We start from the raw sequence: 25,129 nt of genomic DNA on the forward strand, positions 1-25,129 counted from the left end.
CACCAGCAGGTCTGACAGGCCTGGTGTCAGTTTCAGGGGAGTGGGCTCTGCAGAGATCTCTCTCGATCCTCATCTCTGCTCATCTCCCAAAGTGAGGACAGAGGGCTTCTCTGCTGATTTGGGAAGCCCAGACTTCATCTGGGACCCGAGGTGTCTCTATACAAGGCTGTCTTTCCTTTTCTCCTTTCCTTTCCTTTCCTTTCCTTTCCTTTCCTTTCCTTTCCTTTCCTTTCCTTTCCTTTCCTTTCCTTTCCTTTCCTTTCCTTCCCTTCCCTTCCCTTCCCTTCCCTTCCCTTCCCTTCCCTTCCCTTCTTTTCTCTTGCTTTTTCTTTCTTTCTTTCTTTCTTTCTTTCTTTCTTTCTTTCTTTCTTCCTTCCTTCCTTCCTTCCTTCCTTCCTTCCTTCCTTTCTTTCTTCCTTCCTTCCTTTCTTTCTTTCTTTCTTTCAAGACTGGCCTCAAACTTGTGGAGATCCTCCTGCCTCAACCTTCTGAGTGCTGGGATTACACCAAGCCTGGCCTGACTTTCCTATCTTTTTTATTTATTTTAAAGAACAGTAAATGAAACAAAATAAAACAGTGATAGGACAGTAGGAAATCCACAATTGTTACTATTCTGCATAGTGTTATCCTCTAAATAATTGTTCAGACTATTGGCCCAAGGCCTACAAAGTCGATCAAACAACACAAATCAAACAGTTTATTATCATCTCAGCCTGTGTTGTGTCTGGTTGCTTACAAGTGGGTTGGAAGGATGGAGGTGGCTCTCTTGCTGCTTCTCTCCAGCTGACAGGGCCTCTTCTGGCACACAGGGAGGCTTCACGGATTCTTTACTGGTACCCCTGGCTTACAGGGCCTCTGCTGGCATAGCATGGGAACTGTTTCACTTTCTTGCTGCTTCTCCCCGGTTATCATTTCCTTCACTGGCAAATAGTGGGAGTGTGACTTCCTTGCTGCTTCTTTGAGGCTGGCAGGTCCTCTACTGGTACATGGCGGGTGAGGACTGCTTGGCTTCCTTGTTGCTTCTCTTTATCTGATAGGGTTGCTCCTCCTGGTTTTCTTAATTTGGTGGATTCTTGAATTATGTCTCTCTATGGACTTCAAGTCTCAGTGCAGATCCTTCCTGTGTCCACGGGAACCACCTCCCTCGTCCTTCTCTTCTTCACGTTGCTGTATTCCAGGGTCTGGACACCAAAACTTGGAGAGGTTTTTTCTCTGTGCTCACCCCTCTGTCATGTTCCTGGAAGTCTCCTAAATTTCCTTTCTATTGGTCCTTTCTTATTTATTTTTCTGTCAGTAGTGAGTATTACATTGAACTATATCTTCATCTTCTCTGTTAATTTATTTTGTTACATTGTCTCCCTAAGTTTTTTAAGTTTGGCTTCAATTTCCAAACCTCTTTGATGTCATCGTGACCCTCTAGAGAAGAGTAGGGTCCTATGAAGATTTCATAATCAATGGCGTCTTGGCAAATGTCTGGCTCACAATGTGTCCAGGCAGTCCTCAAATCCATCCTGTAGTTATTTTCTTTGTTCTAGGGGCCCATAACTGGGCTTGATATACTTGGTACTTGTAAAATGCTCAGATGATAAGGCCAAATGTAAGCATAAGAGTTGCCTTTACCTCATAAAATAGTAAAAAAACACAATACCACATACCTGGAGGGACTGCAGAGATTAGTGTCCCTATGGAGGATTTGAAGGATGTGGGAATGGTGGCTCCCACCACATCTCCATTTAATTCTCCAATTTGCCCTGTGCAGAAGATGGATGAGTCTTGGAGGATGATGGTAGATTATTGTAACCTAAATGATGTGGTGACTTTGATTGCAGCTGCTGCGCAATACGTGGTTTCTTTGCTTCAGCAGATTAACACATCTCCTGGTACTTGGTATGTAACTATTGATTTGGCAAATGTCTTCTTCGCCCTACCTATCTGTTAGGTCCATGAAAAACAATTCTGCAGCTACTCGGTCTTTGTTAGGAAAGTGTTAGTGAGCCAACGAATGGGAAATAAGTTCAACTAAAATTCAAGGTCCTACCTCAGTGAAATTTCTAGGAGTTCATGGGTGTGGGCTATGTCGAGACAGCCTTTCTAATGTAGAAGATAAGTTGTACCTGGCTCTCCTTTCAATCACAAAAGAAGCACAATGCTAGGGGGCTAATTGGATTTTAAAGGCAACACATTCCTCACTTAGGTGCTTCATTCTAGCCTATTAACTGAGTGACTTGGAAAGCAGATAGTTTTGAGTGGAGACCAGAACAAGAAAAGATCCTATAACAGGTCCAGGCTGCTCTGTTCTGGGGACATATGGTCCAGGAGATCCAGTGTCACTGGCAGGTAGGGAGTGTCTGGAAGGCCCCCACTGGTGAATTGCGGCTGAGGTCAGGATTTTGGATCAGGGCTCTGTCCCTATCTGTAGACAACTACTCTCCTTTTGAACAATAGCTCTTGGCATGCTACTTGGCCTTGGTACAAACTGAATATTTGACCATGAGATACCCATTTCATGAGGGGGTAATCGGGGGTGGGCTCTGACGGTCTGCGAAACCCTGTCAACCTGGTGTTCCTTCTCCTCCTCCCTGCTGTGGGGCCATGTCCATGTTGATGCTATTTTGAGTGCTACTTGAGCATGATGACATCCAGACCGTCAACTATGCCTTCTGAGGCCAGAAAAGGGCCCACACAAGTGGGTTGCATGGATTCTTCAGTCCCTCTAAGCACTCATCTCTGTCCTGTTCTCATCTCAAGTGAGCAACCCTCAAAAAGCAAGTTCGCCCCAGCATCCAGCTGTGGTCACCTGCTTCCTTGAACCTATTTCTCTCTTCCTCTGAGCCAGCCTCCACTGACCTTCCCAGGACACAGTGGACTTGACACTGAGAACTCAGGCTTCTCAGAGACAGCAAAAGAATGGCACCGGTGACAATCATGCTGAAAACTGGCTCAGGGCAGAAGGTAGAAGCAGCTGATAGAACACAGATTTGGAAGGGTAGAATGCAGTGGCCACTGCTGCCATAGCACCAACTCCTCTCACTGCCTTCAATACCCAGCTGTGTCTTCTCAGTGATGCGGGGAAGTTTGGGAGGGCTCACTTATGGGAACTCATGCAGCTGTAGCATCGAGGGGGTCTTATGGCTAAAGTTGGGTCCTGGTCTCCCTTGGATGCCAAAGATGATAGGTATGCTCAGCATGGGGACCGGGCCCTAGTGTATGTACCAGGTAGTGATGAGCTGCAGCTCACAGCCTGTTTTAGGGGTCAACACTGTGTTTCACTTGAGCACCACCAAATTCTGTGAGGTCCACAGAATTCATACTCCGAATTATCAGACCCCACTTTCACCCGGGTGAGCTGATGGTCTTTCCCTGCATGTGAGGCTCAGCAGGAATAGAGGTTTGTTGATGCTGCAGTGTGTCTTTGAAGAAAGAGGAAGGGGCTGCAAGGTGAGGAAGGGGCAGGAGGCAGCTCCAGAAGCTGGGAAGAGGCTGGAAAGTGAATTCTCCCCTAGGGAATTATGGGGGCACAATCCTATGGATGTGCTCTCAAAAAGTGACATGTATTCACCATTTGCCCTCCAGAACCAGAAGGCAAACACGTCTGCTGGGTTGAGGTAGTGTTTTGTGGCAACTTGTTATAGTGCCAGTAGGAAATTCACACTTCTAACCACCCAGGAAGTAAATATGACACTCTGTGCCCTTGTTCTTTGATTCTGAAAGACACAGACAAATCAAGGGAGGATGGGGAGCTGGCTTGCTTGTGGCAGCATGTGAAACTGGACTGGCTGCCCAGAGAGGATCCTAAGGGCCAGGTGTGGAAGATAAAACTTCTGTGTGCTTGGCCAGTTACTGGGGTTTGAATAGCAGCCCCCCAGACTGCCCCGTCTTTCTGGATCAAGCACATTCTGCATCCTTCTTTTGAATCCAGTGGCCAACAAGCTGAGCCTGCCCCCGATTTTTGAGACACTGGTAGGCTTTCTTGGGCTTCCTTGCTACTTGAGGGCCAAAATGAGAGCTGTGGTTCTTCAGGAATCTCCCTGTCCCTCAGCCTGGATGAAGTGCCAATACATGCACCTGTGAAGTAGGAAGTGAGGGCCCTCAGATGCCCGTACATTCTGGTTGCTTCCCTTACTAGGGGAGAAGAGGGCAGGGGGGATTCCTGTGTCCTGAACAGGGAGAGACTTCCACTGCAGCCACAGTGCAGGGACAAGGGACTGTTAGGCTGGGCACAGGCCCAGTCATGTAAGTGTTCTCCAAGGAGGCTGGGTTCCTGGGAGCCTGGCCCTGCCTTGACTTCAGAATGCACCCTCTGGTAATCTGACTGTCATCAAGGTTTGGGCAGCATTGTGAGTACAGCCAGCATGGGCATGCTCTCCAGTGAATCATGGGAAGAGAATAAGCACCAGATCCAACAGGAGATGATGAGAGGGGTAGGAGCCCTGCCCTGCTCACCCTCTACCTAAAGAGACCTCTGCATCTCCCTCACCCCACTGTATACACTCCTGTTATTGTTGCTGTCTCCCAGCAGCCAAAGGGCTCCAGTGATCCAGGGGTTGCTGCCCCTACACCACCTCTACACTCCTTCTGGACTCCAGGTCTCCTCAGGTAGTTGCTGTGTGATACCTTGCTTGTGGCTGAGTGGGGAATGAGGTGCGACCCAAGAACTACTTCTGTTGGACAGGTCCCCCAGGTTAGGCTGTTCTGGACTTGGGCACAGGGCTGGACTTGGGATGCTCATCAGAGTGGGAGTGAAGATAGCATCATTCTGCCCAGGAAGGACTCAGGGAAGCCAGTGACCAAGATGGTGGCAGGGATCCTGGAGTCCTCTTTGCCCTGTGTCTTCTTTCTGACATTAGGCCTCTGTTCTGGGGCCAGTGGGTTCTGAGGTTGATGCCCAACCTTTGTGTTTCCTATTACTATGACCCAGGGAAAAGGAGCTCATGTGTGGGAGAATGTGTCTAGCTATCATGTGGCCATTTGGGCAGCACTGTGCTTTCAGCTTTCTCATTAGCACTGTGACCTTTGGAGTGGCTAGAATGTGCCTCGGGTAGAAGGGACAGGAAGAACAAGTGTACAGGGACAGCAGACACCTGAGAGGGGACTGCTCAGTAAATGTAAGTGGGGTCCAGGGTTTGGGAAGGACAGGAGCAAAGGTAGGCCCTTGACATCTACCCTGGCTGCACTGGCCTGGCATCTGCACCCTGCCTTGCCATACCCACTGCCTGATTAGTCAGCAGTGCTCTCCTCGGCGGGGGAGATAGAACATCGGAGCAGATAAGCATGTGTGTGTGTGTATGTGTGTGTGTGTGTGTGTATCTGAATGACATCTAACTGTCGGGACACCAGGCACTGCCCTTGGTTACTTCAGTTTCAGTTTGGCCCAGGTACAGAGGATCTTGAGTTTGCTTGTTTTCAGGGCCATGGGAGGGGCTCCCCAAAGGCGACCTCAGCAATGAGGTTTCTGCTATTTAGCCGCTGATCCCTGGCAGCTCCTCATCCTGGCCACCCAGCTTCTACTGAGGCCCCAAGCTGAAGTCCCCTGGATGGAGAAGGAACACTGAAATCACAGACAACGCCCCAATCAGGCATGAGCAAGTCCCAGAAAAAGGAGGAGGCTCAGGTTTTGAAGACTTGATGAAGGCCAATGAGGTGGCCCACCTCAGGAAGACCCATGGTGTGGAAAGGAGATGACCCCAGGCAGCAAGACCCAAAATATGAGTAAGGGGTGACCCAGAACAGAATGACCTAAAGTGTAAACACGAGGTGCCCCAGGGGAACGAGTCTGGGGAAACTCAATCTTGGGCCTGAAATTGTCATTTGGGAGGATTCTGGCTCAACTGTCACAAGGACAATTTGGGCCAGGGTCCCTGAGGAACCAAAGACTCCATGCAGATCGTTACTACCATTCAGTGACTGAATCAGGAGACTATTTTCTGTATACTTCCCCTCGTGGGGGAGCCTCAGGCCTGGACAGACCTCAGATCTTCCTCTCCTTTCCCAGTCTGGCTTTACCAATGGCATCAGCTGAGACCACATTATCCTCAGTGACACCCACACACTTGACATAGTGGAAGAAGCAGTCCTTCAGTTCAGGCTCATCTCCTGTTTCTTCCTCTAGCCAGTTAGTAAGGACACTAAGTGGCCAACAGGAAGACACTACCTAATTTTTAAAAAGTCATTTGAGACAGGGTCTCAAAGACTGTGTAGATCACGAGGTGCCCGAATTCTCAGGCTTCTTGGACCAGGCACCACAGTGCTGGGTTGATAGGCAGCCAACACCAGACCTCTCAAGCCTTGCCTCCAGCACTCTTTATCAACTCTGCTGCCTTGCTGGGGCAGCCTGCTCCACATGTACATCCCAGGCACTGACCTCTGCTCTTCTCCTGATGCTCCTCTTTCCCATCTCTCCTGGCCATTTCCTGATCTCTAGTCTGCTCCATGCCAAGCACTGCCTTAGGCCTTTTCCCTTCCTGATATTTCCTCTGAGTCTATCCTTAATCTGCCTTCCTGGGCCTTTGATCCCCAATACTGTCACTCTAACCCAGCCAGTGGCCAATGCCAGGCTCTTCCCTACCCTACCCCAGGCCTCATCTGCCCCTTCTGTGTCATCTCCTCCCTGGGACTGCCAGTCTCACTTCTAAATTTCTTCCCACCTTCTTTGCTACAGTGCACCCCAATCCTTGCCCTTCAGCAGGCCCAGGACAGGTCCTGGCTCAGGATGAGATGCCTCAGAGACTGACCTAGGATTGCTCCCCTCCTGGTTGCTATCAGCCCCTGCTCAGGAGCCCACACTGATGACCGGTTGCCTTGGTGTTCCTCAGAACCCACCAGCCCCTGATGTGATGTTTGTACCTCCTGCTTTATTTGTTTTGAATTGGGTTGGTGGTGGTAGTGGCAGTCCTTTTGGAACAGAGAAGCACCATGCTGAGCTATATTGACAGTGCTATACATATTTTTATTTTGGTACAGGGTCTACTAAGTGGCCCAGGGTAGGTTCCAACTTTCAATACTAAGCCTCTGGAGCTGAGCTTATTACAATTAAATGGAAGATGACTCTCTTAATGCCCTTTCTCTTTAACTCCTAACTAGAGGCCTTGGGTGGAGTTCTGGGTTGCATCTAGACTCTCTTTGTTGCTCTTGCACACACTACTCACTCTCTTGTCTATGCCTGTGTGTCTCTGTGCTGGAGCTATCATGAATGTGGGTGCAAAAGAGGGATGAGAAGAGTGAGGTGTGGAACAATTGAAGGAAACTGAAGATTGACCTGGTGCAGGGATGTGAGATGAATGACAGTGTCTCCCAGTGTCTGTCACTGCTTGGGTGTGACATTGGTCTGTTTCTCAGACTCTGAGGAAGTGGTAGCTTCCCTTGAGTGAGGTGGAGGTGACAATTGTAGCTTGGTCATCTTTCTGCTTCTAGGTGGTTTTGGACACAGCAAAGTGACTGATTTCCTATATGAAATGTGTTCTTTGCTAAAGGAGAACCACTTGCCTGGAACCACAAGGGGCTGAAGATCGGCATAGTGCAGGACGAGCGCAGAGCCACCCTTTTCCAGCTGTTTCAGCTGATATGTTGGGGGACAATCTCAGAAGCACTGTATGGGCATGGGCCCTCACTAATACCTGGAGGAACTGCGACTCTCCAGGACCATAAGGTACTGTGCATGAGGAGTCAGCACTGAGATTTCAGGGCTATGAGCCAGTGGCTGGTGGGTCTTTCTGAGCCTCATTTCTGGTGTATGCAAAGGGATCAAAGATGTGTCCCTTTGGCATGGCCTTGGGAGGATCCCTGTGTCAACATGTCCAACACTGCCCTGGTGTCCTTTTTTCTCCATCTCTTCTCCCACAGACACCATTGAACCTGCCTTTCCAGAGTTCTTACCAGATCATCCCAGAAGTCTAGCTACAGAGAGATCAGGATCAGAGGTGGGATTAGAACAGGAGCAGAGAGGAGTTCAGGGCTTGGGACTTTAGGGGCATGAACAGAGTGAGGCCCAGCCACAGGAGAACCAGGGCCATGGCTTCAGGACAGTGGCTGGTCTGGCAGGTTTTAGAGGAGAAAGAGAGGGGCTGGGGAAGCCAACATGGAAAGTAATGTGAGGCCACCAACACCCCTGCCACCATATGGGCTGATCCACCCTCTGCTAAGTCCAGGAAGGGACACACGGTTGCCAGTGACTCTTTCAGAAACATGTGGCAAGACATCTGCCTCCACACCCTCCCTCTTGAGTTTTGGGTAGAGAGGGCAGGACAACAGAGGACAGGATGGTCATTCCCAAAGCTCCACAGTTTGGCAGGCACAGAGACTCCATACTCACCCTTCATTTGATCTTTCCTGTCAGTCATCAGCACAGGTCTGCCTAATCTCTGCTCTGTGACACTGTGTGCCTAGGGTGGGTGCATGTGGCAAGGCCCCGTCTCATAAGGTCCATGGTATGTGCTAGGTGTGGTGTCTGAGACCGGTCAAATAAGACTCAGGAGGCCAAGGCAGCTGGTTTGCTACCAAGCATAAGATCAACACCTGGAATTGGGGAAAGCCTGGTCTATATACTGAGTATAAAGTACAGAGCAATAGCCTGTCTCAAACAAAGGAAAGAAACAAGGAAGATGAAAACAAGTAAAATAGAAAGCAAAGAATGTTTTAGTGCTACAAGCCCTGGGGTGCTTCCTGGTTTCTGTAAATGTCAGGGAGGTACATGATGGGTGACAGCGGACAATCAGGAACAGGGAAGGAGACAATTTCTGATCAGAGCCCACCAAGATCAGATCCTGGCTCTCATAGAAGCCTTAGGTCATGCCTTGAGCAGAGTGAGATGCCTGAGTTGGTCTTCTTGATTACACCCATTGCACAATGTACAGAAACAGAAAGGACAGCTTGGCTCCTTTGAGACAGAGCCTCGATGTGAGCCTAGCGGACAGACACAGAACCAGTTACCTGGCAAACAGATGTGGTCATTTGACAGAGCCGGGTTCTAAGTCTCAGACCCAGACACTGGAGCAGGCACCTGGGAGCTTCAATGCTGACTCCCCTCTGCTGCTATGTATACCATTTACTTTGGTCATGGGGTTCCGGGTGTTGATCTTATGCTTGAGATCTCCTAGGGAGGGACACTTGGAGCTGTAATGATCCAGGGCAGGGCAGTGCTCAGCTGAGCAAATCTGAGCACAGAAGGAAGCAGCTTGTGAAATCTTCCTACCTGCCCATCACATCATTGGAAGGGCATGACACACATTTGAGGAGATCCTGAGAGTAATGGGAAAGGAACACGGTGTCATTGTCCTTCCAGCCCAAAGTCTGTGCACCAAGCCCTGTTTCCTGAAGGTCACACTTCCCTCAGGCCCTTGATCTGGCTTCCTGATATTGAGGTTGCTAAGAGACCACAGCCAGGCCAGAGCCAATGTCTCTGTGGCTGTTTTCAGCATTGTTCTCCTCTGGTTTTTTTTCCCAACTTCCTTCCTCTTGCTCCATGCCAGGGCTCAGGTCAGGCCTATTCTTTTTTTTTTTTTTTTTCTTTTTTTTTTTTATTCTTTTTTTTTTATTTAAGGAGAAAAGAAAAAAAAAAGTGAAAGGGTACAAGTTATACAGATTTACAGAAGAAAAAAATGAACAGTAGGAAATCACTAGTTAATGGATTACATATTGCCATCTTAAAAATAATTGTTCAAGTCACAAAATTAAAGCTTGTAGAGTGGACATTCCAACAATGATACTGCAAACAGTTCTGTTCAATGATCCAATAAAACTCTGTGATATCATTTTCTATCTTATACACTTAAATATACATGCAGTTATATAGTTTAGAGCACTTTCTTTTCCTCTCTTTTGTACAATGACTATTACACATTTTGGGTTTCATTGCTCCCACGGTTCTTATTGCTTTTTTGGAAGAGAGTAAAACCAAATGAGACATAACAGGACAGAATCGGTCAAGTCAAAAGGGTGGACATAATAGATAATATAAAAACATAATACAAGGTGATCATCAATGGTTACCATAATGCCTCCTGCTATCTCTAATAGAATTGCCTATATCATTAGTTATAATACAATTGAACAAAATAGTAAAGAACAAAACCGACAAAACCAACACATTGGAGACATTGTAGGTCTTCAAAAGTAGATAAAAGTCAATGAGAATGGGCGTTATAATGAATCTCATTATCTTCTCAGCTGATGCCTAAACTTTCGAACCTGATACTATCCATCAAAACAGAATAGGGGAACATCAGTCAAAAACAAGATGGTGAGGGTAATACAGGGCTTCAAATCAAGATAATAGAAAGTCAAAGTGGGTTACTATATTATATCCTGCTATTTTTTTCCCTTTAATTAAACGGATAAAAATAAAAAAGTAAATAATGGAGTGGAGATTGAGAAAAAAGAGGGCATAACAGCAAAACAGCGCAGATCAAAACATAACCATTTAAGCAGAATAGTGTTTCACCACCAGATAATTCCGACCTAAAAGTAGTTACCATATTGACTCTTTCCTTGAAGTCCTTGAGTACAACTTCATATACTGTAGCATTAAGAATATCAAAACAATGTAAAACCATTTAAGAGAATGACAGCATTACAGAGTATTTAGAATCGACTAACAGAAAATGAACAATGGTTTCTGTATAATCTCCTTGTCTTTAAAAGGTTTTTGCTTGTACTATAGTACATAATAAAATCCAATAAGTCAGGCCTATTCTTGTTTCCTTCGTGGTGAGCTGGACACTGCTCCTACACTGGGATTCTGGTAACCAGACTTGCGATCTGTGTGGATTCCCAAAGTGTAAGAACTGAATCTCCAGGAAACCTCTCCCTGTCCTTGGATGAATTAGATCAGGCTGAGGCTGGGTCTGTCCCTGGGAGTCAGGCCATTCACTTCTCCTTCCAGGCAACCTGCTTCCTGCTGGGTCAGGAGTAGCCAGAGCTCTTCTGGATTCAGGCCACAGGAAAGTCAGGCATGGACATGATCCAGCTGTGGCTGCTCCTAAGCAGACATAGAGTGAAAGGTGGGGGTACACAGCCATGGCTTCTGTCAGCAGTGGCTCAACCCCAAAGCTTCTGTGTGCCATGCTGAGGGTTCACTAAGGGGTTCTGAATTTCCTAAAAAACAGTGTGGAGCTGGTGGGGATGTTATGGGTAACCAGCTCAGGGCTATTGTGGAAACAATCAGTGAGGCCAAATGGAGATAGGAGAGTGCCAGGCAAAGTGTACACATGTGACAAGGAGCATTTCAAGTGACACAGCTCTGAGTATAGTGGAGCCTTATCTTTAAGTCTTCTTCCTGGGCACTGAACCACTAGGGATGGACTGGAGAAAGACTGAAATTTCCAGTATCCTGTCCACCTTGAATCTAGTGGGACTGTCCAAGCCTCACAGAATGTCTATAGTCTGGCCCTCACTCTGTTCCCCGAGTGCTGGGTCTCACAGCTGGTGTGGAGCTGTCCTGCTCCCCAGATCTCTGCTGGACTCTGAAGGGGTTGCACAGGAACTTTCCCCTGGGCGCAGCCTTCAGAACACCTCAACTTGTACAGGAAGCTGATGGTACCTCTGAGAGATGGCACAAGTGCTGGCTCCTACTTTTTCCGTGCAGGTCAAGCTGGGAGTGAGTGGTTTGGGCGGTGAAAGGTGCGTCCCTTCCCTTCACTTCCCCTTGGTTCCCCATGTCTTCCAATGGACTGGGACAATTTGCTTCAGTGTCCTACCTGTCCATCTAGTATCCACTATCCCCTAAAGCAACAGGAGTGAAGACAAAGTACAGCTCTCTCCCCTGCTCGTGCCACTCTAGAAGCTGCTGCTGACTTTTTTGAAGAAGGGAGGAAGCATGTTAGTTTGGTTAAGACCAGGGAGGGAGAGATCTGGGCTCATTCATAGTAACCCTAAGCCTCACTGCAAGCATTCCAGGGGATTGCCTGGTTTCTGTCCTGCTCTTCGTTGGTACACGGCCGTAGGTGCTATAGAAGCAGCTCTGCCCAGCTCTTCTCAGATTAGAATGCAAGTGCTGTCCTGTGTTGACTCCGTGTGCTGTAGCACAGGCTCTGTTCACATGAACATTGGCTTTGGTATTTCTGTCAAGTAACATTTGACTTATTCCTGTGGTAGTGTGGACCTCAAAAGTCTCACAATGTGTTCAGGATTGTCACACAGAATAGAGTGCACAGACCAATCATTTTGAAATAAAGGCAATAAACATCAAGAGCTTTTAGCACTGAAGAACTCCAGAGACCTTCAGCCAGCAAAGAACAGTGGCAGTGACCAGCACCTGGGAGCTGATGTAGTGTCTGGCATAAGATAGGGCTGGACGCTCTGCTGTGATCTGTGCCATTCACAGACTTCAGGGGAGGAGAGCAAGTCAACAAGAAGCTAAGACCTTTTGTGAGTGCCATGGGCTGGCTGACTGGGGGAGAGCCAGATGCCAGCCCCTTTCGAGAAGCAGGCAGGGAGACAAGAAGAGCCAACTTTCTCCCCACTCCCTGCCAAAGCGACTGACTGATCTGGAGAAACACAGGCTGTGATGATAGCTATTGAGGTAAAATACAACTTAATGCTTGTAGTGTTTAGTGTTTCACTGACTTTGAAGGCCTAAAGTCTGATCATCTATGTAGAGGATAACAGTACGCAACATAGCAACTATGGGGGATCTCCTTCTGAAGGCAGTAGCCTATTATCTTGTTTTAACCTCCTGTATCATTCTCATTGTTTTGTTTGGTTGGGTTTCATTCTATTGGAAAGCTACTGGAAGTACATTTTGTGATTTTAGAAAATGCAGTCTGGGTTGATTGGCAACTCCTTCAGGGTGTTCCCTGACCCTTTAGCTCCAGCTACCATTGTTAGAAATGGACTAGAATGTGGGCTGCTTCTGTGTCAGGAATGGCCATAGCTGTCTTGGCACCCCCATTCCCAGACCAGAGGTATACAACACCTGGATTGCAAATCTAGATGAAGGTTTTGGCTTTTCCCCTTAATCCCTGACCTCCATGGCTGGAAGAGAATGGACCATGGGCAGCACACAGAAGAAGGGTAATGGGATTTCATGAGACTTGAGAAAGTGAAAGACTAACAAAGAGAAGTGTGATATGGGCAGAAAAAGGACGGACTCCAAAAGATTAAAAAAAAAGCACTTTATTAGCTGAGCTCAGTGGTAACACTGTCCCAGAAAAGCAGCCAGGGAAGTGTGCACCTGAGCCAGGGGCTGCAGGGAGTTTGAGGTCAGGGTCTTAGGTTCGGTTTGTCCCCATAAAAGGAGCCAAGGAGGTGGAACAAGCAGTTTTAGGAACCAGGGAGGTAGAGAGGGGTTCTATGGTGGGTATGTTACGAGGTTGCAACTTAACTGGTAATTACACAAGTTGTATAGGAGGAGAACAAGTTATAATAAGAATAGCACATTGTGGGTTTTTGAACTTATAAAAAAGTGCACAGAGAGGCAGTATGAAACCAGAGGGTCTGAGACTGGCCTAACATCAGTGCGGAAAGAACTAGCCCCACATAGATCTTTATCCTGTTCTCAAGGCCTCAGCTCACTTCTCAAAACAATGAAAGGATACCGCTCTGCTGATTTGGGAGGCTATAAGCAAAATGTACCTGGGATCTGAGGTGTCCCTACACAAGGCTATCTGACTTCCCTTTCTATTCTTAATCATTCTTCTTTTTTTTCTACAGTAGTGGGTAAGGCATTGAGCTATGTATTGAGGTTGTAAAAAAAATTTTTTTTGGATATACAATCTCCATAAATTGCCCAAGCTTTGCTCCAATTTATAATGTTCCTGCATCCATCTCCCAAAATACTGGGATTAAAAATACCCACCACTTCTCAGGATACCTTTATTGTCACAGATAGTAGTAGAGGTGGAGTCCCTAGGCCAGGGAGAAGGGAAGGAGGGAGACAGGGAGGGTGGCAGATTCTGGTCACCACAACTTTTCTCATTTTCTTTCCCTGTCTTTTTATCATTCAACCCACATGTATAGTGGTCCGGGGCTTTTGGAGGTAGGAGCCCCTACCCACCAGCTTAGAACAGCTTCTAAAGTTCATACTTAGGGCCCAACACTTTGGAGTCTAGGCTGGATGTAGCCAAGAAGAGCCCCTTTTTTCCCATATAAAGCCAGAAAATCCTCAGTCCAGCTTTAGGACTGGCTTCCGGAACAGTTCCAGTCTTCATGGGCAAGTCATATGAGGCTGACATTGCACAGGGCCGGGGTCCACCGTTGCTTCCCCATGATGCCGGGCAGGAGACAAGAAGAGCCAGTGTTCACCGCCTCCCTCGTAAGTGACCAGCTGATCTGGAGAAGCACAGGCTGCCGTGATAGCTACTGAGGTAAAATACAACTTAATTCTTGTAGGGCTTCCAAAACTAAGGAAGCAGCCTCCTCCAGGGACAAGACTGAGATCAGAGATCTCAGGGTCAATCCTGACTCCAGGCTTGAGCCTCTGGGCTCTATAGCCCAAGGGTGTGACCAGAGAAAGTAGGTTGTCTATAAGCCACCGAGTGTCTTTCCACAAGGGCAGGCTGATTGATCCTTTGAAAAACCAAATCCTGGAATCCTGTAACCTAAGGTAACTGGTTCACACAGCAGCAGAGTGCAGCCTACTGCTCCCTGGTTGATGTGTCCCCTGCATATCCCCCTACCAGGCTCCAAGGGGAATTGTGACTGCAGCTTTAGCACTAAGCTTTGTTGGGCAGCCACATTGATGGCCCCTGTGCCTGATTCTGTGTCTCTGATTGCCAGGCTCATAAGAGAGGATAAGACTCGGCAGATACCATGCTGTCCTGTCTGCTTCTGCAGAAATGCACACAGTGTGCTAGAGGAAGCGGCTCAAGGCATCTTGGCCTGCTCAGCTCCTGGCCTGGGGTTACTATGAGGGCCATTATCTGAGCTCAGATATCTCAAGAAGTCCTGTCCCTTTCCTCTCTGTCCAGAATTTACACTGTGAGCTCCCTTCCTTCCTTGAATTTTTAAAAAAATCAAGAACCTCCACAGGGTCTGTTAGGGTCTGTTGTTTTCTTTCTTTCTTTCTTTCTTTCTTTCTTTCTTTCTTTCTTTCTTTCTTTCTTTCTTTCTTCTTTCATCTATGATTCATTCTGCGATTTATTAGGTTTTCTTTTTTTTTGTTTTGTTCTTTTAAACAAGTTCTTGCTATATGCATCAGGCTGGCACTGAAATGACTTCATAGCCCTGGGTGACCTTGAACCACTGGTGATCCTCATGCCTTGACTGGAATTGCAGGCATGCACCACCATGCTTGGGATGTTCTGTACTTCCTCTCAGTACAGGAAAGTGCTTGGCTACATCAAACCCACCCTTGTCTGACAGGCTCACAGGTGACAGCTTGTCTAGCCTTAATAGGGACCCCCAGATGGGATCACTGAGGTCAAGGAAAGGGGCCCAGTGAGCCCAGAAGGACTTTTTGTCCCTCTAGAATGTGATGCTCCAGCTATGTCTCCATCTCCTGCTGCCTTCCCTGCTCTCAGACTTGCACAATCTTGCCAGAGGTGAAAAAGAGCAGATATCTTGACACATTTTTTGAAGGAATTTTTCCTGGGTTTATCAAAGGATCGATCAGCCCACACTTGCAAAATGACACCCGGTGGATTATAAATAGCTCCTCTGAGGAGGCCACTGCAGGCTGTCTCAGAAGCTCTCCTGAAGACATGGCCCTGGTTCTTCTGTGTGTGGGACTCACTCTTTTGGGGACTCTACAGATCCAAGTCCAGGCTCAGCCTCAGATCCCAGTCCTAGTGCCAGTTCTAAGCACACTGCCCTTGCAAGCCGACTTCAAAGATGACCAGGTAAGGATTCCTCTAGTGCAGTTGTAGGATTGTTTCTGGGACAGGGACAGTGGCACCGAAGGGATGGCTCTGGGGCCACCCTTGTGCTCTGCCCTGCCATCATCCCCTTGCAGTTCCAGGGGAAGTGGTACATCATAGGCCTGGCGGGGAACTCAGTTTCAAAAGGAAGTGGGAAAACTCAATACATGTACAGCGACTCCTACAACCTGAATGATGACCACAGCTACAATGTCACAACCAGAGCACTCAGGTGAAGCAAATACTTTCTGACCTTTTGAGAGGCAGAACAATGTCACAGCCAATGGGCCACCAAAGCTGAGGTTTACTGTCATTCATCTCGCTACTCTGCAAGGAACCAGTCTTCCATACTTCCTCTATCTTTTCCTCTTATTCCTTTGTTGTCTTCTTCTATTTCTCCTTTCTCCCTCTTTTCTTTCCTCCCTCTATCCACAGTCATGAGTGACTCCAATGTAGACACAGTCAGTAGAAACAAGACAGAGATAAGGCTTCTGGCAGGGGAGGAGGGACAGCCTGGGATGGGGTGGATGCGGCCTCAGAATTATGCAGTGGACCTTGAGCCACTTTGCCCCGCCCAAGGTGCCGAGTCTGTGCCATCTCCCTGCTTACCATGCTCTCATCTCTCCTCTCACAGGAGCCTGGAATGTGTACAGTTGGTCAAAACCTTTGTCCCATATGTTGAGCATGGCCAGTTTGTCATGCACAATACGACACGTGAGTCTTGAGTACTGGTCCCTTGGGGTGGGATCTGGGGGATGGAGACCTCCTGGAAACACAGGCCTCCCAACCCTTGCACACTGATGCTGTGCTGTGGGAAAAACCTGCTGACTGGTTGGGCAAGAAGGGGACAGTTCTTTCCTTATGGACAGAGCCTGCAGTGAGATTGCCATCTCACTGCAGGCTCACCAGGATTAGACAACTATATCCTGAGAGTGACAGCCACTGACTACAATCAGTTTGCTGTGATCTACATCGAGAATACATTCAAAAACACCGTGTTCTTCCAGATCAAACTCGCAGGTGTGTGTTGATTCCATCCTCTCAGCTATCTGGCCTCTGGTTTAATTAAGTGAGACACTCCCTTTCTCCACCATCCCCCAAATTCTCCACTTCAGGAAGGAGGTCTTTACACTCTTCCTCCATGGGAAAGGAGTATAATGCTTCATTGACTCTTTCAAAAATGTCAGTGGAATGAGCCAGGAGTAGTGGCTCACAGCTGGTACCCCAGCTCTCAGGAAAGTGAAGCAGGAGGATTGAGAATTTAAAGCCATCATGAAGTGCACAGAGAAAACCTGCCCTAAAATGAAAATCTGTGTGAAAACATGTAAAAACAAACCAAAAGAAACCCCAAGAGAAAACAAAACAGAAAATAAATATGCTATGTCTTTGGCCACTCACAGGGAGAACTAAGGAGCTGAGCTCTGAACTGAAGAAACGGTTTGTTGAATTTTCGCAGTCTCTGGGTCTCAGTGACACAAACATCATCTTCCTTAATGGCATAGGTAAGAGCAGCTGGGGAGAGGCAAAAGGGTGTGGTCTGTCCAAGCTTGATGCTGCCCCAGCAGGGAAATGGGAGAGGAGAGACTCAATCCCCTGTTCCAGTCTCTGGAGAGATACGTGGCTCCCACCCAAGCATCTGTGGGCCTTTAAAAATCTTGGTCTCAAGTTTTCCCCATGACAGTGAAAGCAAGGGCTTTCCAAATGACAATTTCAGGCCCAGTTCCAAGTTTTCCCAGTATTAGTGCCCTGGGCCACCTCTTCTCCATACTTTGGGCCTTATTATCCAAGGCTACCTCTTCCATACCTCAGGACTTGCAGTACCAGGCCACTTCATCTTTCCCTGGGGCTTGCTCAATCCTGATATGGGACATGCCCTTACTTTCAGGTGGCCTGGCATGAACTTTGTTGTTCCAATCTGGTCAGTCAAGGGCCTGGCTGAGGAGCTTGTAGGGCTCAAGAGGGAAATAGGACTTGGTGCCTGAATAGCTGTTAATTCCAGGCCCTGTGGCATGCCTGTTCTGAGGTGCTGAATTACAGGAACCCTCTTATCTTCTACAGATAGGCGAGGGTGTGCCTGGGACCACCCTAGCAGTGCCAGGGTCATAGCAGCCAGGGCTTGGGAGTGGGTATACTCGCGCGCACACACACACACACACACACACACACACACACACACACACACACTCCTTTAGCGGCTTTGTTGTTTTTTTCTCCCCACAGAGGAGTGTATCGATGACTGAATGGCAGTGAGTATGGCTGGGCAGGGGCTGATGGGAAGCCAGGGAGAGGTGGGCTGAAGGTCTCAGGGCTGCCTGTTTTTCTCTCTCCTCACCCTAAATCCCAGATGTCTGTACTTTGCTATCCCCTCTCAGGTGCTTCCTTACTCCACCCTTTGTTCTCATTACTTCCACGCAAGGTGCCATCTGTCTCCCACAAGAGCCACCATGTCAATGAGAGAGCTGGAAGATCTTCTTAAGGTGCAGTGCTGCCTGTCAAGGCAGTACAAAAGCCACTGCTGGTTGAGCCCTTTTCTGTGCTAAATAAACACATGCACCAAACCTCCAACTGTTTGATCCTTGACCCTGGACAATGAGGAAAGGGAAGTCTCACACTAGCACCATCCAGGACTTGGTGTTCCTAGAACCCAGCCTGATATTAGGGTGCAGAGAGAAGCCACAGGGCAAAGAAGACTCCAGGCTACACTCATACCACGATTGCCATTGGCTGCATGGAGACTATGCTGGGTGGCAGAAGGATGCCACACTCACTTCTGCTTAAATGGTTATTCCTAATCCTGGCACCAGGGTCATCTCCAGAGCAGCCTTTAAAGTGCACTGTCACAGAGGAGTGGACTGTCCAACAGAGATGCTTATGAACCCAAAATTGATGCCAGCATTTGGCTGCCTGAAGTAGGTTCCACAGCAGAGTCTTCATCAGGGCTGAGGAGCAGGAGGCAGTGGAGGGGATAGAAGAGTAAGCTACTTCCAGGTCCTTAGCACCCTTTGGATGCTGGAAGATGGTGACCAAGATGGGAAGGTGCATGGCGTATGGGGCAGATGTGCAGGCTTAATATAGGCAGAAGATAAGCAAGGGTGGGCTGTGACCATCTACTGACACAGACATATCAGCCTGGTTTCCCTTCTCCTTATACCTCTGTGGGGACAATGCTCATGTGGACCCTATTCAGACTGAAGCCTGAATTGTGATGAGATCAAGACCACATGTATTCACTCTGAAACCAGGGAAGAGTCAGGAGATGTGATGGAAGAGGCTTCTGCGAATCCAGGAATCTAGGCGGCTGGACAAAGAGTCACATGGCTGGGCCTTTGTGTGGCCTGACAGCAGTAGCCTCTCCAGGTGTGCACAACACTCAGGATCCCTGTGACTTCTTCTCCCTTTCAGAAACATCAGCCTGAGTGAGTGTAACTATGAAGGAAACCAGACACACATCCCTGAGGGACTATGAAGGGGATAGTATGTCCTGAATCCAGTTGGACCATCATGTGAGCAGGGCTCCATCCTGAGGGCACTGTTTTTCAGAGTGCAGGACATATGAGAATCCCCTCTTAGGGTTTAGGTCTCCCACAGAACCATATGGCACATAGATGCAAAATAAAGACAAAGAAGAAAAGTTCTGCTATTGAAGAGATGACTAGAGTTTTCTATGAGTTAAAAGCCCATGAATCCAAACTCATGGGTTTTATTGGTTTCAATCAGGGCAGGTGGGGGTAGTAGCAGAGTGCTAGGGAAAAGAAATTTTGCAGGCATTGGCTGTAATGAGAAACAGCAATTGTGTACCAGGCACATAGGCATCCAATGAACAATAGGATGGATGGCTTGATGTATGCAAGGTTGGCACCTTCACTGCCAGAAAGGTATAATGCTTTCTGATTCTCATGGCCTCAGTTGAGATGCTACCTTATTTCTTAGCCCTGGAACCTCATAACCTCCTGCTTGAGCCTGCATTCTAGCCATAGGAGGGGGATGGAATTCTCATCTATGTGCTTTACTGGGACAAGTTGGTGTCTCTACTGGACTCAATCACATTCTTTTAGCTAATTAAGGGAATGTCTGTTCCAATATAGCCAGCTTTGCATATCTCGGAGCAAAAGCTCCAGCTCCATGTGGAGTGCTAGGCCAACTCTGAGCACATATGAGGGCTCAGTCTGAGAGGGGGTTCACAGATGACCTGTGAGGGTCCTGTGTCTGCTCTTTTTTATATATGGTTTTATTTTATTTTAAAAAGAATATAACCCCCCAAAACAAAACTCAATAAAGCCAATCAAAGCAAATCAGTCAAAGTAGTATAGAACTTCAAAACAGGATAATAGGAAATAAACAATAGCTACCATAATGTATCTTGCTATCTTCACAATAGTTGTCTATACCATCAGACATAGCAAAATAACAAAACAAAAAAATAAAACCAAACCGAACAATGAAAATAACATGGGACTTCAAAACAAGGCAATAGGAAATTAACTATGGTCACCATCTTCCCTTTTTAAATTTTTCCTCCTCTATCACTTTCACAATATCTGTTTTGCATCCCACAAACTCCTTCAGTGTTTTATACTAGGAAACAATACAATGTTCACCCATGTGAGTCCAAAGCATTTCACCCATCAGCATGGTCTCAAGCTGCATCCATTTATTTATAAATATCTCAATGTGATCATTCTTTATCGCTGAGTAGTACTCCATTGTATAAAAATACCACACTTTTTTATCCATTCCTCAGTTGATGGACACTTACGTTGTTCCCAAGGTCTGGTTATTACAAATTGTGCTGCTCTAAACATGGGTGCACATATATCACTGTGGTATGACGCTTTCAGTTCTTCTGGAAATATGCCTAGAAGTGGAATAGCTGGAACAAATGGGACTTCCAATCCCAGCTTTCTGAGAAATCTCCAGACTGACCTCCACAGTGATTACACCATTCTGCACTCCCACCAACAGTGCAGGAGAGTTCCTTTTTCCCCACAGCCTTTCCAGAATTTATTGTTGATAGTTTTCTTTATCTGGCCATTCTTTTTGGAATAAGATGGAATCTCAGTGTTGCTTTAATCTGCATTTCTCTAAGGACTAATGATGCTGAACATTGTTTCATATATTTATTTCCCATTTGTATTTCTTCATCTCAGAAGTATGCATTCATCTCAAATGCCCAGTTTTGAGTTGAGTCTTTGAATTTCAGGAGTCTGATTTTTATATGTTCTAAACAGAAGTTCTTTGTCTGAGGGACAGTTCACTAAGATTTTTTTTCCCAGTTTGTGGGTTTTCTTTTCACTATGCTGGAGGTTTCTTTTGAGATGCAAAAACTTTAATAAGATGTGATCCCAGTTATCGATTCTGGGAAACATTTTCCATGTGGTTTGATTCTTGTTCAAGATTTTTACTTACTTTTTATTCCAGAAGATTAAGTGTTCCTGTTTTAACATTTAGATCTTTGATCCATTTAGACTTTACTTTAGTACATGATGATAAGCATGGGCCTAGTTTTATTTTTCAGCATATGGGGAGCCAATTTTTTCAGCTCTATTTATTAAAGAGACTGTATTTAGTCTAGTGGATATTTTTGGCCCCTTTATAAAAGATAAAGTGGTTGAGTGTGTTTGTAGTTGTAGCTGTATCTTCTAATCCATTCCATTGATCTTCATGTCTGTTTTTATTTTAGTACCATGTTGATTTTATTACAGTAGCTTTGTAGTATAACTTTAAGTCAAGGATTGTGATGCCTCCTGCCTTGCCTTTGGTGCTTAGAATTGCCTTTGCTATTCTGAGTCTCCTTTGGTTCCAGATGAATTTTAGGAGTGATTTCTTTTGATCTCTGAGGTATCCTAGGGTATTTTCATTGGAATTGCCTTAAATACATATAATTTTTGGGAAAATGGCCATTTTTACAATATTTATTCTTCATGTCCATGAAAAAGAGATATCTTTCTGTTTTCTGAGATCCTCTTTGATTTCTTTTTTCAGGGTATTATAATTTTCCCTAAATAGATTTTTTTATTTCTTTCATTAGTTTGCTTCCTGAGTATTTCAGTTTTCTGGATGCTATTGTGAAGGGTGTTGCTTCTCTTATTTCTCTCTTAGTGATTTTGTTGTTAGTGTATAGAAATGCTATTGATTTTTGAGTGTGACTTTGTATCCAACTACATTACTGAATCTATTTATTATATGTAGGAGTCTTTCAATGGAGTTTTGGGGGTCTTTTATGTAGAGTATGATCTGCAAATAATAATAATTTAGCTTCTTCTATTCCTATTCTTACTCCTTTTATTCCTCTCTCTTGTCTAATTGCTCTGGCTAGCCACTCATTTTACAGTTTTAAAGACGCCTTTTTTCACCGTTCCCCTACACCTTGATTGTCAGGATTTCTTTGCATTTACGTGGAGTGATCCAGACACTCTCAAATCTCAACAACTTACTTCGGTGGTGCTCCCCCAAGGGTTCAGGGGCAGTCCCCACTTCTTTAGCCGAGCTCTCACTGCTGACCTCACAGTACTTGACCGCACACCTAGTACTCTCCTTCAATACATAGCTGATCTTCTCTCATGTTCTCCATCCCATATGCTAGCCAATATAGCATTCAGCTAACCTCCTTAATTTTCTTGCTAGTTGTGGATACAGGGTCTGTCTTACTAAAGCCCAGATAGCTTCCCCAAAAGTCAAATATCTAGGTCTCTTCTCACTCCTGCCACTCATTCCATTACCCCAGATCATAAGGCTATTCTTTAAAATCTCCAGGTGCCCACAACTGAACAATAGGTTACATCTTTTCTAGGTTTAGCTAATTTCTCTCGTCTCTGGATTTCTAACTTTTCAGCTCTAGCGCAACCCCTCTACAAGGCCTCCAACGGTCCCTTATGAGAAGCCCTGGACTCCACTATGCCCATACATGCCTCCTTTCGTAAATTAAAAGAGGATCTCCTAAGGGCTCCAGCCCTTAACCTTTCTGACTCCACCCAAGCTTTCACTCTATATACTACCTCTCAGGACCACAATACTGTAGGTGTACTAGGACACAAGAATGGACCTTCTTTTCAAGCAGTAGCCTACTTGTCAAAACAGTTAGACAACGCAGTAAAACGATGGGCTCCTTGTCTCTGAGCTCTTGCAGCTACAGCCCTACTGAAACAGGAAGCTAAGAAGTTTACATTAGGGCAGCCTATTACAGTAGTCTCACCTCATCACCTAAATGAGCTCATCTCATTTAGCTCAGTGAGCTCTAATGACCCCTTCTCACCTTCAACAGGTACATCTAGCCTCTCTCAGGACTCTTGTATCTCTATTGCAACTAGTGGTCCTCTTAATGTGTCAACTTTACTCCCCACCTCAGAGGGTCCTTCTCACCATGACTATATTGAGGTCTTACAGATGATTCCCACCCCTTTCCCTCACAATGGTAGCACACCTCTCTCTTTAGCCTTTGACACATGGTTCATAGATGGCAGTTCAATAAATACAGACAGCCAAAGAAGGCAGGATATGCAATAGTTAACCAGTCAAAAGTTATAGTGGCAAATCCACTGCCACCTAGGACCTCTTCCCAGAGGACAGAACTTATTGCCCTCACAAGGGCTCTTAAAATAGCAAAAGACAAAGTCATAAATACATACACTGATTCAAAGTATACATTTAGCATTTTACACTCTCATGCCTCTATCTGGCAAGAATGGGGTTTTATTAACTCTCAGGGAACCCCATCATTAATGTGCCTCTTATCCTTAAACTCTTAAGAGGCAGCACTACTCCCAAATCAGGCACCAGTTGTAGGGGACACCAGAATTCTACAGATCCTATTGCTCAAGGCAATGCCTTTGCAGATTCACAAGCAAAGTTAGATGTACAAAAGCTATATTCTTCTCATCTTCTCCCATCTATCAAATAGTCTACCTCAGCATAATTGTTCACCAGAGCCACGACAGTTACTTCATAAAGCAGGTTACACACAAAACACTCAGAGATGGATTTTCCAGGGATCAAAACTTGTTTTCCCAGGTCAGCAGGCCTTAGACATCATCATTGACACAACTGTTTCCATATAGGATCACACGCCTTATACAAACTCCTAGCCCCAGTAGTCACACACCCTTCTCTAGAGGCTATCATTCTTTAGATTACTCACACATGTCATCTCTGTGCTAGGACCTCTCCTCAGGGACATATATCACCCCCTTCCTTTCCTACTCATAACTTTCAAGGACACACCCCTAGTCAGGACTTGCAGGTAGATTTTACACATATGCCCCACCACAAAACTCTCAAATATCTTCTCACTTTTGTTTGTACTTTTTCAGGATGGATAGAAGCCTCTCCCACAATCAGGGAGACCACTGATGTAGATAGTAAAGTCCTGTTACAGGAAATCATCCCAAGGTTTGGTCTACCTCAGAGTATTCAGTCAGATAATGGTCCAGTCTTTATATCTCAGATCACTCAACAAGTGTCCTCAAGCTCACACATCACCTGACTCCTACACATTCCATACCATCCACAATCCTAAGGAAAATTAGAAAAGGCAAATTGCCTCATAAAAACACACCTTACAAAGCTCATTTTAAAACGACACCAACCTTGGCCTCAACTTCTGCCCTTAGCCTAGCCAAGCTCAGGGCACTTCCCCGGACTACATTTTTAAGTCTTTTGGAACTTATGTATGGCAGATCATTCTTACTTCACAATCTTCCTACTCCCAGAAGTCTCCCTCTTCTTGCTGACTATATTCCAGTCTTCTCCGTCCTCTGACACCTGTTACGACAACATCCTGATCTCTGCCTTCCTCAACCCTCTGTAGGGGCCAAACCATATCCTCCCATATCCCCAAGAAATCTAATTTATCTCAAATGTTCTAAATCCACAGGACTATACTCAAAGTGGAGTGGCCCCTACTTGATCTTCTTGGCAACCCCTACAGTGATCAAAGTTGCTGGACTCCCATCCTGGTTTCACATCAATCAGGCTAAGTGGTACCCTCTCAGCCCTAAATCTAACCATCCTGAGTGGTCATCTCATCTGTCACACAGCCATCTCTGTTTCATGAAGGCCTCACAGTCACAACTCTCAGGCTAAGTCATGTTTTGTTATCCAATTTCGTTCATAATTTCTTACATTCTATTAATTATCCTTTTTACAGGCAGGACTCTTCACAGTCTTTCCTAAAGACTCCCACATCATGCGTAAGAGCATTCTCATGTTGTTCTACATGACAACTGTCTTAGTTCTCTCTACCCTCAGCTGTTTGGTCAAACATGAGATCTCTGAAGGCCTAGGGCTCTTACCTTCCTTATAGTGACACAGTCACAGCCATCCCCACTTCTCTTATTCTTCCCAGC

At 46.2% G+C, this 25,129-nt stretch overlaps 1 protein-coding gene across 1 annotated transcript; it reads left to right on the forward strand.

Annotated features, from left to right (window-relative positions):
• Positions 1–14,200: 14,200 nt before the first annotated feature.
• Positions 14,201–24,591, forward strand: LOC100723368 (neutrophil gelatinase-associated lipocalin-like). Its single transcript, XM_063256832.1, has 6 exons — positions 14,201–14,245; positions 15,684–15,770; positions 15,884–16,020; positions 16,423–16,502; positions 16,689–16,808; positions 24,461–24,591. The coding sequence occupies exons 1-6, from the start codon at positions 14,201–14,203 to the stop codon at positions 24,589–24,591; spliced, it is 600 nt and encodes a 199-aa protein (XP_063112902.1).
• The last annotated feature ends 538 nt before the right edge of the window (positions 24,592–25,129 follow it).

The sequence above is a fragment of the Cavia porcellus genome, unplaced genomic scaffold (genome assembly GCF_034190915.1).
Source record: "Cavia porcellus strain 051 isolate PalLab524CR breed Dunkin Hartley unplaced genomic scaffold, mCavPor4.1 scaffold_1, whole genome shotgun sequence".
NCBI classification, from domain to species: domain Eukaryota; kingdom Metazoa; phylum Chordata; class Mammalia; order Rodentia; family Caviidae; genus Cavia; species Cavia porcellus.